Source organism: Achroia grisella, unplaced genomic scaffold, assembly GCF_030625045.1.
Source record: "Achroia grisella isolate CSIRO2021 unplaced genomic scaffold, CSIRO_AGI_Agris_v1 utg544, whole genome shotgun sequence".
NCBI classification, from domain to species: domain Eukaryota; kingdom Metazoa; phylum Arthropoda; class Insecta; order Lepidoptera; family Pyralidae; genus Achroia; species Achroia grisella.
Window position 1 is genome coordinate 5,225,733 of NW_026712929.1, and position 15,687 is coordinate 5,241,419.

Here is a 15,687-nt window from a genome sequence, read left to right on the forward strand (position 1 = left end):
CATTTGTAGATCAAATACACAAAATAACGATTTTTGCAAGTTGCACTTATTATTTTAATGACTTCAAAAGAATAGTTTTTAGTACTTAATGGATTTGCATTATTTTCTTTAATACCGCTACCATTAGCTTGTGTGAGACCACAAATATTCAGTGCGGAAATTTGATCACCGCTTCCAGTAGGGTTACGACCTTCTCCATTAGTGATCAAACTCCAACCGTGATCGGACGTACACCCATATTGCGACTATATTTCGCCTCTAAACGAGGCATCATCAATAAATTTTATATAGTTTAGAAATCTAGTGTTGACTGTTCAGTAACACAGCATTCAGTCATTCAAAGGTTGACTGGAAGAATTTCCTCATTTGGCTTAAGTCCGCCAATGTACATCTTATATATATATTTTTTAAGATCGTTGTATCTTTAGTTAAAAACAAACAAACAACACTACATTACAGATAAGATGCCGTTTATCTGTTTGTCGCACGTTTGAGCACGCTAATCTCATATGGGTCTTGACCGATTCAAATCTAGAATATAATGTATTCTTGCCAGACTCCCATTAAGCATTTGGTGGTAGGTTTTATTTCAATCCGTTACTAAACAAAAATATAATCTAATTTACTAATTCGAATACCACACGTACCTTACACTTTTACATATATGCCTTCCTGCGTACGAAGGTATTTAGAATTTTCGTGCTCGTGATATTCACGAAATTTACAAATTAAACCGTCTTCACTTGTAATAACGTAGGCATTACAATGGCGTTTTGTGCACTGCCACCTCTGAGCGCCAGACTTCAATTTCTTGTGTTTGGAAAAAGTGTACTCGTGAAACATAAGTAGTATTTTTCCAGAATGTGTTTCAATCAACTTATACGTGAATGTAGCTGTAGGTATAAAATAAAGCGTGATAGTTACTTTTTTAAATATTACATCAATTCATTTTACAACAGATAAAAAAATACAACAAACATAATATTTGAAGGGAATAGTGACTGGATAAAAAAATAACAGACCATTCTGTTATAAATATTTAATTCTATGTGTTCCACATTTACGCATAAAATATACGACTATGTCCAATATAAAACATAACTCGTCTTTAATTAAACAAATAAACATTAAAAGAGTTACATAAAACCCATTATTAATCTAGTTCTATCGATATACAATGCAGTATAATAATAAAATCCATTGTGGATTTGTATTTAATACTAAGTAAGGTAAAGGTGAAATTAGCACATTAATGTGATTAGATATTTAAAGAGTATTAAATACAGAAAACATTAGCATAGTGGTTTACTATTTCATTTCAGACCGAAGAGATATGACATCAAATTTGACCAGCACAAAAATTTAATGACAAATAACAACAAACGAAATTTATCCTTGTTACCTGCCACATTGGATTTAAATTGTATCCAGTTAAACGAGGGTATGACAGGTGTTGCGTACAGCACGGCGTCGAGATTCGATAATGCCTCTGGGATAACAATTGTCAGTTTTTTTTTTATTTAATTGGCATCTAGTCTGTCGCCTCAGATGATGATAAGTGGCAACAGTCACTGTTGACTATATACAGCACCACGGGCACACATCATGTGACTCTCATAGTACGACTTATGCGTTGACTTATGACTGTCCTTCCCGAGGACCTTTAATTTCACTGCCATCCGTTATCCTTCAACTTAAAAAACTTACAGAGCTTAAAACTATGTAAGATCCATCAACTATGAGTGAATGTTATTTATCAACGAATATTTTCTTTATTGGTATAAGTAATGTGAAATATTATAATGTATGTATACATACGTGACCTATTAGTATAATACGATATAAGTGTGTTATGATGGTTATAACACACGAGGCGTAATTTCAGTAACAGAGCCAGAGTAACAGAGTGTGTTAAATACGCAGGTATATCCACGATCGTTGATTTAAAAAAACTCAACCATAAAACTGTGATGAACACTTTTGCTCCGCGTGGCAGTGTATACCAGTTTTATAGTTGAGTTTATTTAAAATCAAGTGAGTTGACAAACGTCATACGATATACGTGCGTATTTAACACACTCGACTATATTACGCCCTCGCATTCGGCTCGGGCTGAAATTCCGCTTCGTGTGTTATAACCATCATGACGCACTTGTAATCATCTTACAGAAGTGCTACTTCTAATATAGTCTAATATAAGTTCCGTCGTTATGCCGATGATACTTGGGAGGATCGTGTGTATGGACACCATTCGCTTTTACAATAATTCCAGCACTGCTTACAATGACATAGGCGTTGCAGCCGCGCGAAGCATTCCTGGTGCACTTCCAACGTACCCCTTGCTTCTGATTGCAATGTTTGCAGTATACGTACTGATTGAACATTAATAAATGCTTGCCGTAATTCGTAACTATCATAGTTGCTGTAAAATACAAAATCTCAATATAATATTTTATGTGTACACACATAAAAGTAAATTGAAAAGCTAATAACTTATGCTAATATATATTTGTAATTGTTTGGAAAATGTTTGTGACACAGAAAAAACATTCATAGTAAAATGAAAAATTTGCGTTCAAAAATCTTGCAATTCAGTTATAGATTATTTCATTTCATGGGCGGTATACCAAGAATATTTAGTGTAATTTTCTTCAATAGTATAGCAAAACCGGGCGGGATAGTCCAGTTTTGAGAAAAAATGTTTTTTTATCAACTGGAAACACGTTGTTGTATCCACTCCTATTTTTTTTAATAAAGTAACGACAAAATAGATTTACATAGATACTTAATTTAAGAAATAATATAGAGTGAAGGTTGAAAGGTATAGTAAAGAAAATTAGACAAAATATTCCTGTGCAATCGCCCATGAAATGAAATAAAACTACTGCTGAATTATAATTAATACAACTTATTTGGGATAGGAAGCTAGAGAAATTAAATATTTGTTACAAAAAGAGTGTAAGAGTTACAGGTTATATTAAGAGAATTTACAGACAGACTACAGAAGACAGTACCTATCTGACGATCTCCTGTGTTTGTCGCATCTTCTTCTTCATAATAATTATCTTTAATTAAACTTTGTATACGCATTTCCTTCTTTCTTTGATAGTTGCGACGTTCTTTTTCTTTCAACTGTTCTCTTTTTATAGGGTCGTTAATAATTCGTTGGTACCTTAATCGTTCTGCAATTCGCTTGCGTGCCTTTAATTCTTCTTTATTTTGAGTTTTCATTTTAGATAACGTCATGGAATCGATATCTAAAAGAAAGTAAAATATGGTTTACTTTGCAGAACAGACGATATGTAAATGAGTAAAACCATTTCTGTAAACATAAATAAGGTAATCATTTGAAGTATACATCATCCTTGGGTAAAAGCTTATTTATGAATAAAAATTTCATAACATCTTTTTTTTTATTATTATTTAATGTTATCAGAAATTAACATCGTCAATTGTCATGCATAAATTATTACAATTTAATAGAATAGACAATCCTTTATTCAAATGTACCTACTCAATTTAAGCACTTTTCAATAGTCTTAGTTCCGAAGATTTGTGTTCATTTTGTGGCCACTGCTACGCATTCCAGGATTACGTGAGCGGCTGTTTCTTCGGCTTCAAATAGCCCTGACAAAGGGGACTGTCTGTAGCACCTATTGTGTACAGGTGTTTGTTTTACCGACAGTGGCCCGTTATTATCCCTATCATGTAATGCTTACAGTAAGTAAAGTCAATAAACACCAACAATCTTTTGCTGAGTCATGTAGTGACGAAATAAACTGCAAAAAAGCAACATTGTGTAACTATATATAATTTTATAAGAATAGCTTACCTTGTATATGTAATTAGGTTTTATGCTATAGTTGACATGGTGATAAACAGAAGCGGCGAGTATACGTAGTGGATTAAAGTTAAAACTTTGTGCAATCCATTTATCAAAAGAAATATTACAGCACTTGAAACAGAAATATTACGCAGTCGATGTAAATTGCAGCCACAGAAGACATTCAGACAATCCCAGTTACATGCAAGTAGAAAGACAGAATAAAAAAAATTATAAGGCATCTAATCAACCAGTATTTATATATAAACAATAAATAAGAAATTAATGGATTTATATTATTTTGTTTAATTCCGTTACCATTAGCATATGTGAGTTCACAAATATTCAGTGCGGAAACAAGACACCCCTACTGAATGCGTTGCTACCTTTTATATTGGTGATCAAATTCCGCCTCTGAAAAAGGCATCATCAGACATTAAACAAAATTCTAATATAGCATGGAAGCCTAGTGTTAAGTGTTCGGCAGTCACAGTTCAGTCGATAATATAAACCCATTAAGTAATGAAATGGAATTCCACAAAATAACACCTAATTTTATAAAATATATAGTAAATAAAAATATTACATATACATACATATACACATTCATATACACCTATACACATAAACATAGACACATATATACTGAATACATACAACAACAATTATAATTATATTGAAATACCCATATTACATTTTTGGTTTCCAACATGGCCGACACTCAGAATATGCCGTGTCATCTAACTATTTTGGCGCTGATATTCTGTCTCACTCACTACGTTCTTGATTCTTTTTAACATTGCGACAAAGAAAACTGCCTGTTTTTAGGTATACGAACGTGTATTAGAAGGAATGTTTGGAGAGCAATAATATATGTCATCTACATAAATTTAGTTTACATAAAATTGTATGCATTGTAGTAATTGGCACATACATAGTTATGCACAGTTATACACCCATAAATACTTATTTAGATAATAGTAATAATGTAAATATTGCAGGCTTATACTATTCTGAATAAATAAAATAAATACAATTGCATATGAATCAAAATAAATAAATAAATAAAAATTGCCTAAATAAACTATCATTTTTTGTCACTAGCTATTCTAAGGATTAAGATTTTATAAAATATTCTTCTGTTACTAGATTTGGATTGAACGGCCACAAACCCGTTATTTCAAAGTTTTTTAATCCTAACTCCATATGAACGCATCTAGGGAATGCATAACCAAGGATTTCCGCATAATTGGTCTGCTCAATATCTTTACCATGATTTGAGCTAAGCCAAAAATTTGCGGCTTCTTTGTAAGTATCTTCCAATGACTTAAAAAACGTTCTTCTTAAAGGTTGAAGGCATTGTGTCGTGTGAAGAGGAAAAGATAGCAGAAAAATACCATACTCACGCGCCAGCTGCATCGCAGCTAAGCTTTTGGAATATTCATTATGACCATCTAATAATAACAACATTTGTATATTTTTACTTTCCTCTAAATTCGTATACTTAATGAAATGTTCTAACCACTGTAAAAACAACTCTGGCGTTATGCATCCATTTTTTGAACACCCAAATGCAGTATTCGCAGGTGCTTCTTTTTTGAGAGAGTCGTCTACAGTATTTCTTTCGTATATTAGCATAGGTGGTATAAATTCTCCTACCGGGTTCATGGCACATATACATGTAACACTTAAAGATCTATTTTTACTAATCAGTTCATTGTCTGCGTGAGATAAAGTTGTGCTATCAATATTGTAAATACGATCAGCACCTAAATTATGTTCATTGAGAATTTTTTCATATTTATTGTAGAAATCCCTAACACGACCCATGCACAATTTTTTATTTCGCGGTGATATCGCCATCAGGGTACGCGAGAACAGTAATGGATATTCTTTCTTAAAATTATAATACCAGTGCTTACCGGCCATTTTCTGTGCTTTGTTAAAACCAGGATGTGGTAATTTGTGTTTTTCGGCAAACTGGTATGCTAGTTGCCTCAACGCAGTAACGCTATAAGAAAAGAAATTTGCCTCCATTGCAAGCAAATACTGAACGAATTCATTTTCTGCCTCATCTGTTAAATATTTAGGTCTACCAAATTTAGTGTTTACATTTAATCCTTTCAAGTGACGTCTAAATGTAGGTTTAGGTATTTTATATTTTCTACACGCTTCGTTAAACCCAAGTTCGTTCTTCCGGTACATTTTTAAGGCTTCGTCCATATCTCGCTGTTTCCAGGTATTGTACTTTATCTTCGTTTTTGTGACTAAAAGAACCAGTTAAACGTTTTAATAAACAATCATCTGGTGGTGCTAGCTTGATATGCCTTAAAATATGTCTATATATAATATATATCGTGAATAATATAATTTATATATGGTACAACTCATTTGTAATAAGTCACAAATTTAACAAAAAGGTAGACAAACGCAAGAGTTTTTATCTTCATTTACTCATTTTACTAAATTTTGTGTTGCTCAGTCATATGTTGCCTTCCAAACTATAAAATTAAAATATAATAGATATTTCATATAATATAATAACTTGAAAAATTCATAGAGAGAATTAAAATTACGAACATTTGTTCGGCGAAAATCTAACTTTTGATTTTTCTATTATAAATGTGCCAATTTCAGTGTTCATTAATCATTTGAGATAAATAAAAGGCAAAATACATACATACTAATTATACTTAACATAATTTGCGACAGTTATTGAAAATTATATTAGTTACACTATTACTACTAAGTATTAGTCATTAATATAATTAATAATCAATCAATAACAATTACCTAAATAATCTAATAATCACAGTTATAGTAATAATTTGAGTGTTTCTTGGGTACATGTTGAAATTTACTATTGTCGGATACAATTACATATTATGAACTTCTGGACGTACTCTGTGTAGGTATATACATATTTGAGACCATTTTCAACATTAACTTTGGATATAACACGTATAACTATGACATTGAAAATAACTAACATTTAAATATAACAATAGACCAACAAATTCTTGTGAGTTATTTATAATATTATTTTAAGATTAATACCTTAGAAACACACTTAGAATTAAAGATTCGTTAGTTTCATTAAACAATAAAAGTATATTACGGAGATTACTCTGAGAAGATCGTCATTTAGCGAAAAGCTGCCTATTGTTTTGATTATAATAAATATATATTATAAATACAATATTAAAACAAAAATATTATGTAAATCTGTCAGTTGTTTAATAATTATAACACAAACTTGGTTTAACTTGGACTAGATGACGCTGTGTTACTTAAGTACGGTGAGGCTAGGAGTAGACTCCTCTCAAGGAGTGGGCTGTAGAGCCTGCGCTGCCTGGGTCATGGTAGACTGCAACTTCAATCCTATGACCCTGGCGCTAGTAGCAAGTGGAGTACACTATGTGGTTTTAGCTGGTAGGCGTCCGGCAATCGTTCGCCTCCATCAGATCTACATGAGGATATCACTATGTAAAAAAAAAGATGTTGGATTGTCACAGCGATTCCGTGACTCCAGCATATGGCGTTGGATGACGGATATCTTGGAGTTTTCACTAAGGGGAAGACTCCTAGTCTGATAGAATGACGCTGTGTGAATTTTAAAGTTTATACAAACTGACTGGGTTATAAGGGGCAATTCATGCTATTTATGATATATGTCACAGTCAAGTTGGATTTTGCAGGATAAATTTTAGTATAATATAGGGCCAATTCACAATGTGCCGAGTCGGCACCGCCGACCTACGTCGGTATTTTACTGCAATATTCAACTCCTACAACTCGAATCACAGTTTATAAATCAAGCTGTGGAAATCAGAGGTACGAAGGTTTGTCCCTGACGACTTAGTACAAAGTCCACCTGGCTTACAATTTTTATTATTATATTCCAATAAAATAATCTATATACTAACTGTCCCGGCAATTGTTGTATGGACATATAAATTAATATGGCTATTAAAAAATAGAGGCTGGTGATAGATGGGTAAAAATTTAAGGTTGTATGTACTTTTAATGAAACATTATAGAAATATAAAAAAATAAATAAAAAACAATTACCAAAAATAAAAATGTTAGGAACAACCCTTATCACTTAGGGATATGAAAAATAGATAGCAGCCAATTCTCAGACCTACTGGATATGTAACCTATTCAGTAGGTCTTAGGTCTAACATTGTGACACGAGAATTTTATATATAAGATATAAATAACTAAATTTTGACGTATGTGCCAGTGGTGGTCCTATGATAGTTTGCAGCGGGGTGTGTGTGAGCTTCATTACGTTTCACAACATTTCCCATTCCATTTAATATGAGGTAGGCATTGCAGCGTCTGGAAACACTGGATGTACACTGCAGCCTCACACCAGACTTCAGCTCACAGTGCTTGCGATATGTAAAGTTGTTCAGCATTACCAGTTTCTTACCAGCGTTGGTGACAATGAATGTGACTAGAAATAAAACATACCATTCATAAATTAAATAAAAATTTAATATAAATTAAGATTAATATAAATGAAGAAGTCTTACAGAGGGTGAAAGAAAAAAAGGCCGATATTGAATAATAAAGAAAATAGACGAGGAAAAATGTTAGGACACTTGATACGGCACGATGAATTTATGAAAATTATTATTGAGGGAAAGAATGGGAGAGGACGACCAAGGCTTTCTTTCTTTAATTTGCTTGATGTAGCTGTACAACAAGCAAATTAAAGACAGAATTGCAGTCGTGACGTACTTATCAACGTTTCAAGAGTATGATGGAAGATCGTGGAAAGTAGCAAGAGCTCCACCGACAAGAGCGTCGCTCTTAAATTATGAATGAATGAAGAATTTATTATCATCTTCTACAAGTAAATAGCAGTAGCTATTTTTTGATAATTCCAAGACCAACGGATACAATTGGGACTTATTTCGGATATTTTGCATTCTAGTATAAAAAAACATGAGCTTATTTCAATACAGAGTCACCGGGCTGTCACTGAGCCATTAGCCATTTGAGACATTTTTTTTTCTTACGCAATTTGCTGACTTTCTTCCGGTATTTATTCAGTTCAGCTTGCAGTTTTTTTAATTTTAGCATCCTTCTCTTTTATTTCTTTGTTTCTCTTACGTCATTGTATAACTGACTTTTGTCTAGCCTCTCTTAACTGGTGACTGACTAAAAGATGGTTCTTGCAATGGTGAAAGCAGAATCTGGGACGACGATGGTTATCAAATAAAATCTTCACTACATAAGCTTGATGGAGTGTTCGCTTTTATAAAATCTGTAACACTGTTTTTAGCAGCACATTTTTTCTTATAGTATTTACTAGATCTTGCCCGCCAGGATTTCTTGCAGTGCCTTTTTTTACGATCGGTCATTTCAGTTATTGTTTTTATTATTCCTGTAGTTCTAGCCTTTAAATAATTTTGTTTTATCTTTTCTTTTAAAGTAGCTAACTTATCTGGATCATTTTACATTCGTTCATAACGTTTTCTTTCATTTTGTTGCTTTTGTGCTAATACTTCTTCCTTGGTGTTTTTTTTTCTGAGGCTGTGGCATTTTGGTTTCTGTGGAAAAAGGCAACGTTTTTTTATTACATACATAGGTATAATATTAAGAGGAAATTCGGAATGTAAGTAATCCTGTTTAAATGGATCCAGACAAGTGATACACAGGAAAGTGATAATGCTGATGTTTTTTTATAAAAAACACAAAAACGGCGTCCTTGAATTATATGTTAATGCTTTATGGTATATTTACACTAGGTATATCTTGATTACAAGACAATAAACAATATTTAAGAAATCCAAATATTTTTTAAGTAAATACATACCACACAAGTGAGAAGTTGTCTGACCCGAACGCGTCTGGGGTCGACGAGATCTTCTTGGAGAGTTTGATTGGCTGTTAGGCGGAACTTTAAGCGGCAGTGACTTTATTTTACTACGTACATTGTACATTTAAAAACTAAGGAGCTATAATTTCAGCCCACCAAAATTCCTTCACTATAAGAACTAGCCATATCTATATATTTGATTGTGTATATATAGATATATTTAATTATAACTATGACTCCCCTTACTTAACAATAATTACAAAGGACAAAATATAACGTATAAAATAACATATAAACATAACACTTAATATTTTGCCCATATAAAAATTTACCCGACAAAAGTCCCTTATTTTTTTATCCTAATCACATTAACTCCCATAATCACTGCTTTAATAATCATCTTCACCGACACACCTACCACCGTGCTTGCTAAATACTTCACAAATATAAATATATAATATACCACTCTCAAATCACAATTTAGTATAGTATCCATATTTATCACAATAATACCGTGGCGCATCATGATTGTGACTTGCCTGAAATTTAACCACTAGTGGAGTAATCTTCATCTAAGACCACAGAAGCTTTACATTTATGGCTCTTCTGCGTACACCTATAACGCACTCCGATACGCAGTACGCAATGGTAACTGTACGCGAAGTTATTCACCAGTAGTAACTTCCGGTTCTTATTTGATCGCATTGTAATGAATTTCACTGAAAATAACAAAAATAACAATCATTACAATATACGATTATTGTTTCGTAGAGTATCGCATCATACGTAAAAGAATCAGTATAGAAACGAGTCATGAAGCTGATTAAATTAGGTCAATCTAACTCGGTCGGACCATTCCTTAAATCAGGAGTGGCCAATAGGTCGATCGCGACTGTTAGATCGTGGCAAGGCAAAAAATATAAATAGGTAGACCAGACTGCGCAACGTAATCGTAGAAAAGGTTGGCAATTTCCAACTATAAACCTGATTATGATAAACTAGTGACAGATACTCAGACACAATACTCATACTAATATATAAAGGTAAATAAATCTAGTAGCTAAGTTACTAAGAATAATTCTCACATTTATGTTTTGTCTTTTAATAAAATAAAAAACTAAATAATTGTGTACTGAACTATGCTGTTTCATTTAAGATTTCAATAAGTATGTAATTAATTGGTAGATCGTAGGGTTTCAATAGTAAACAGGAGATCTTGAGTCTAATCAAGTTGGCCACCTAAATGATATATTAGGATTGTAGTCCATACCAATACATCTGTTATAAACCTGTTATAAAATATTTCTTAGAGACCACTGCTCAGACTCCCTTTTTACAGGCAATATTATTTGATCGTCCATTTGATCACTTACTTGTCAAGTTTTCCGGTTTAAGTTTTTTTTTTCTACAATCGTATACTAGTTTATTATGTCTTTTAGAATCGCTATCGAGTATCTTTTGTTTTTCCATCATTTCAATGAAAAGCAATATCTTTTCTCACTTCTCCTCCTAACATAGCGTATATTAGGTACATCACCAAGGTTTGCTGCTGAAAAGCTAAATTGAACTTAAGTTGATATGTTGTTAATAAAAAGACATATTTATTGAATAAAAATATCAATAAAATACAAATAGCCTATAATTTTCCGTTTATATTTAAAAAAAATCAACATTAGATGTAAAGATTAATATAAAAATTTACATAAAATTCGACTACGCTGTACTAACAATTACTATAGCGTCAGTACTATCATATAATAGAAGACAGTTCTTATTTGGCACAATTTTGTAGATAAAACTATACATACGATTATGAGATATATTGACTAGGATACTATTTCATATTTATAATCTAAAATAAGTACAAACTAAGGCATAGTACAATTGAAAATAATTGTGATTGTGGACAGCACAAGTAACGCCATCTATACGACCTAACGGCTAAACATTTAAACTTAGTTTTGAGTAACAAGTCAAGAGATGGCGTAATATAGTTACTAGACAGAGTGAAAAAAACACACACTATTACGCTGTATCAATTTGTGAGGCATTGTAAATAAATTAGTACACAATTTTTAAAACAACTACAATTATAGACCTAAATAGTTTTTTCCCATTAATATCTGTTTAGATATATAATATATCTAAATACATATTAATAAAAAAAACTTGTATAAAGAATATATTACAGATCAAATTTTGTAGATTGCCTATCTCATTCGAATTCTCCTTGAATAATACACAAACATTACTTCACTATCGCAATACTGATTTATGGCAGAATGTATGTTTTACTTGCGTTTAATCTTAATTTATAAATTAAAAGGAAGAATAAATAAACACATTTACAGTAATATTTCGTCTACTTAATAAAATTACTATTTCCTTCCTTCGAATTGTTTTTGTCTCATTCGAAAGAGTTTTTAAGTGGACTGACAAATAGAGTTATAAAATAAGTAATATTTTAAAATATGGCAATATAATAATACAACTACATCAAAAACATACAATAATTCATAATTAATAATGCCGTCTATAAGATAATATCGAGATCATTATGACTGAAAAATTAAATTTTCTTTGTACAGTAAGTACCAATATTTGCCACTAGGTGGCGCTTTTCCATAAAATTAACAATTTAGTATACTAATTACGCGTAGAAAAAACGAGCCATCAAATTGGTACCTACGCAGTTACATTTTTGCATATATTACCTACTTTTTTTCTAATATTGTTCATTCTACAATTCTGGTGAAGTTTTAGCACATATTTATAATAATCACTAAAAAAATTACTATTTTATTTCATTAAACAAAATCATATTCATGGTATTACGATAAATTAATAAATTTGATTATTTATACTATTACATCTACATATATCGAAGTAGGTTATACACGAATCACAAGAATAAGTAATGACAACCGACAAAGAAATAACTAAGAACGTATTTGATTTTTAACATTAGTACTTAAGTACTTGATTTTTAAATTCAAATTTGTATAAATATAAAATTTCTCTACTTTTATTATGTTGTCTACTTATATATTTAAATAATGAGACCTGAATTGGGAGCTTTTAAAATTACAAATATATCAAATAATTTGATATTTATCACCTGAACTATGCAATTTATTAGTACTATTTAATTGTTATTTTAATTTAAATAGTTATTCGTATAGCTTACGTGTTGCTTTTTTTTCAGTAAAAAAAATGACTACGAATGCGTAGGTATCTATTTTGAATAACTTTTATTCATCTTCGCTAATTGTCTAGTTTCCGAAAATGATTAATACTTGTACAAACAATTTATCTAAGGCTTTTTTCCTAGTTCGCTCTCGAACTCTTAATATAAAGTGTTGCCATTATTCCCAATTTTAACATTCCCATCTCCCGATCTAACCATTTTTATATTCACCCCAACGTTTTTATATAGTTTAACATTATTATATATTAATATATTATTAGACAAAATGCAAAGATTGATATTTATACAGTATTGTATATCAAACTTTATACACACGTATGTATATATTTTGTGCATAATTATTACAATTCCTATACATTAGTTCGGGCATCACTTCTAACACTATCAATTTTAAGTACCATAACATAACACACCATAACCTATAAAATTACTAAAAATTTACAGTACAATTGTAAAAATGCTAAGACTAGTAGAAGTAGGAATGCTAATAGTTTACTTTTAATAATAAAATCGTGTTCATAACATTATCATCATTTATAGCTAATTAAAGAAGAGAGTAAAAATCCCAAAATTATGTATGTCTATATAAAATACATAAAAAGTTGACTTGTAGTTAATTCAGCTAAGAACAACTATTAAAGAGAGTCAGATCACATTTCCCATATCACCAACAACCCAGTTAATCCCCGTTCAAGATCAGGGATTTGATATGCTGTTCCATTGTATTTCTTTTATTTTACTTCCCATAAATAACTGAAGTGAAGTTCCATATCCAAGTATGACTAGTATTTTAAACAGCTTACAACCAATAATAATTAATTAAAATGTTTTTTATGATAAAAAAAATAAGCAATTTACGAACTTTTAAAATCAGTCAGTACAGCAGTATTGATAAAAATAAATAACTAGTGTCAGATTCTGAATTTTTCTCACAGAAAATATCTGAATTTGTACCAAAGGATTACATTAATCCTATAAATTATACCATAACTGACTCAAGTTCCCTTAAATTAATTCCAATAAATAATTACATATTATACAATTACTTATTTCATTCGGCAGTAATAAATAATAATACATACATATATCTACTTAATTTAAAATAAATATAATTGACTGATTTGTTGAATTGCATGACTCATTGATAAACCTCCAGAATAAAATTATAAATGTACCTTATAATTTCTTTATCAGACTTTGAATAAATCAAAATTAAATACATATTAATTCATTGGAATCGTTATCATTGAATTAGATTTCTATTTTATTACCAATTAGATTAGAAATTAAATACGTTATGAAAATATATTTTCAAATTTTATAAAGAGAGTGATTTTTTATTTATGGCATATGTTTCGCGATTTTATATTTAAGAGAATAACGTGTCAAAGAAAGATATAAACGCTATATGGAGATGCAATACGCTACATAAAATTATATATCAAATATGGCATGGAAAAATAGTGTCAAATGACTTAACAATAAGAATAAATTTCGCATTCATTAAACTTAAGTATCATAACTAAAGCCTACAACTAACCATCTAGACAGTACATCGTATGTATTTGTAAACATGAAATCCTGCTGTAACAAAAGCGTGACCAAAATTTCTGTAATAATTGGGAACTCCACTTATCTAATTATAAATACTTCAGATTAAATGCAGTGATTGCGAGATCATATCCATTAGCACAATCATTCGCGTTATGCTATGTTTTATCACATAAAACATACAATGTTTTACAATACATTAAAACAATATATCGTATTTTGTACAGAAATATATGCAAGATCTTATAATTAACATATAAGCAAGACTTATTACTCGTAAAAATAAGGAGATCTTAGTATACACAAAATAGTACATAGTTCTGTACAGATTTATACACAAAATGAAGTTTAGTAAACATGACTATGGAAAAAAATGCAAAATATTTGAGAATGATATAAGCTATTAGTATTTGATGTAAATTTGCTTACTTCTCATACACTTTCCACTTTTCTAGTGACGATTTCGCTAATAGAACATTATCTTATTCATTAACCATAGTCAGTTTTGATGTCTGTAGCGATTGCCCCAGAGCAGTGCTTCTTAACCTTTCATTAGTGTGGGACCATTACACAAAATTTCTCGCAATAAATTACTTCGAAATTTTAAGAGAGGCAAATACTTTAATTAACATAAAATTATTCGTGTTAAAATATAAAGAACATAGATCATTTACTATTTGAGGATTATGTAAAGTAAATATAAATACAGGACAAAAATATGTTCTACATATAAAAAGCACGTATAAATTAAATAAATAAATATTTTATCTACAGGACATGGCCAGATTTTAATACATGTTTTGCGGACCACTTCCAATGCACCATGCAGTGGACTGCGAACCACCGGTTAAGAACCACTGGCTTAGTGTCATCAGATATACCAACGACCACTAAATTATTGACTAAAACTTTTTACAGAAGTTATAACTGGCATGGCCTTGGATCAGTCATTGAAATTATATTTAGTATAGTTGTCCGCGTGATTATGAAAACCTTTGTGCTTGATGTACCTCCCTTCAATAGTGGTTTGCACGCAGCTGTTGCACCCCAGACGCTTCCTGTCGCGACAAGTCCAGTTTATCGTGTTCTGGTAGCGATTGTTGATCCAGTATTTGTTGTCTTTAAATATTAACACCATGCTCCCCGTACGGTGTGACGGGAGATAAAAAATTTCTGAAATTAAACACTTTTTAATACATGTACTTAATAAGTAGTAGTAGTTTCTAACTACTTCTAACTTTACCAGCCAATACCTTGGGAATTTTTAGCGAG

At 31.0% G+C, this 15,687-nt stretch overlaps 3 protein-coding genes across 4 annotated transcripts in view; all 3 read right to left on the reverse strand.

Moving 5' to 3' along the window:
* LOC131847976 (uncharacterized) overlaps positions 1-15,687 on the reverse strand; it is a gene marked incomplete at its 5' end in the record, with an annotated part of 29,134 nt that overhangs the window by 9,064 nt on the left and 4,383 nt on the right. The gene's annotated exons all lie outside the window — the stretch shown is intronic.
* On the reverse strand, positions 1,911-4,358 carry LOC131847931 (uncharacterized). Of its 2 annotated transcripts, none has more exons than XM_059197653.1 (3): positions 3,833-4,358; positions 3,015-3,257; positions 1,911-2,422 (listed from the first exon to the last, which is right to left on the reverse strand). In XM_059197653.1, the coding sequence occupies exons 2-3, from the start codon at positions 3,244-3,246 to the stop codon at positions 2,181-2,183; spliced, it is 474 nt and encodes a 157-aa protein (XP_059053636.1). In that variant the 5' UTR covers positions 3,247-3,257; positions 3,833-4,358; the 3' UTR covers positions 1,911-2,180. The 2 variants fall into 2 exon arrangements, with proteins under 2 accessions (XP_059053636.1, XP_059053637.1); XM_059197654.1 differs by lacking the exon at positions 3,833-4,358 and adding an exon at positions 3,515-3,808.
* LOC131847930 (uncharacterized) lies at positions 4,514-8,281 on the reverse strand. Its single transcript, XM_059197652.1, has 2 exons — positions 6,617-8,281; positions 4,514-6,090 (listed from the first exon to the last, which is right to left on the reverse strand). The coding sequence occupies exon 2, from the start codon at positions 6,044-6,046 to the stop codon at positions 4,940-4,942; it is 1,107 nt and encodes a 368-aa protein (XP_059053635.1). The 5' UTR covers positions 6,047-6,090; positions 6,617-8,281; the 3' UTR covers positions 4,514-4,939.

Bases quoted from the DNA above. Each gene is read 5' to 3' on its own strand.
- LOC131847930 (XM_059197652.1), bottom strand. From the start codon at position 6,046: ATGGACGAAGCCTTAAAAATGTACCGGAAGAACGAACTTGGGTTTAAC.
- LOC131847931 (XM_059197653.1), bottom strand. From the start codon at position 3,246: ATGACGTTATCTAAAATGAAAACTCAAAATAAAGAAGAATTAAAGGCA. The intron at 2,423-3,014 runs GTACTGTCTTCT...TGTATTTTACAG, and splicing joins CACAGGAGATCGTCAGATAG to CAACTATGATAGTTACGAAT.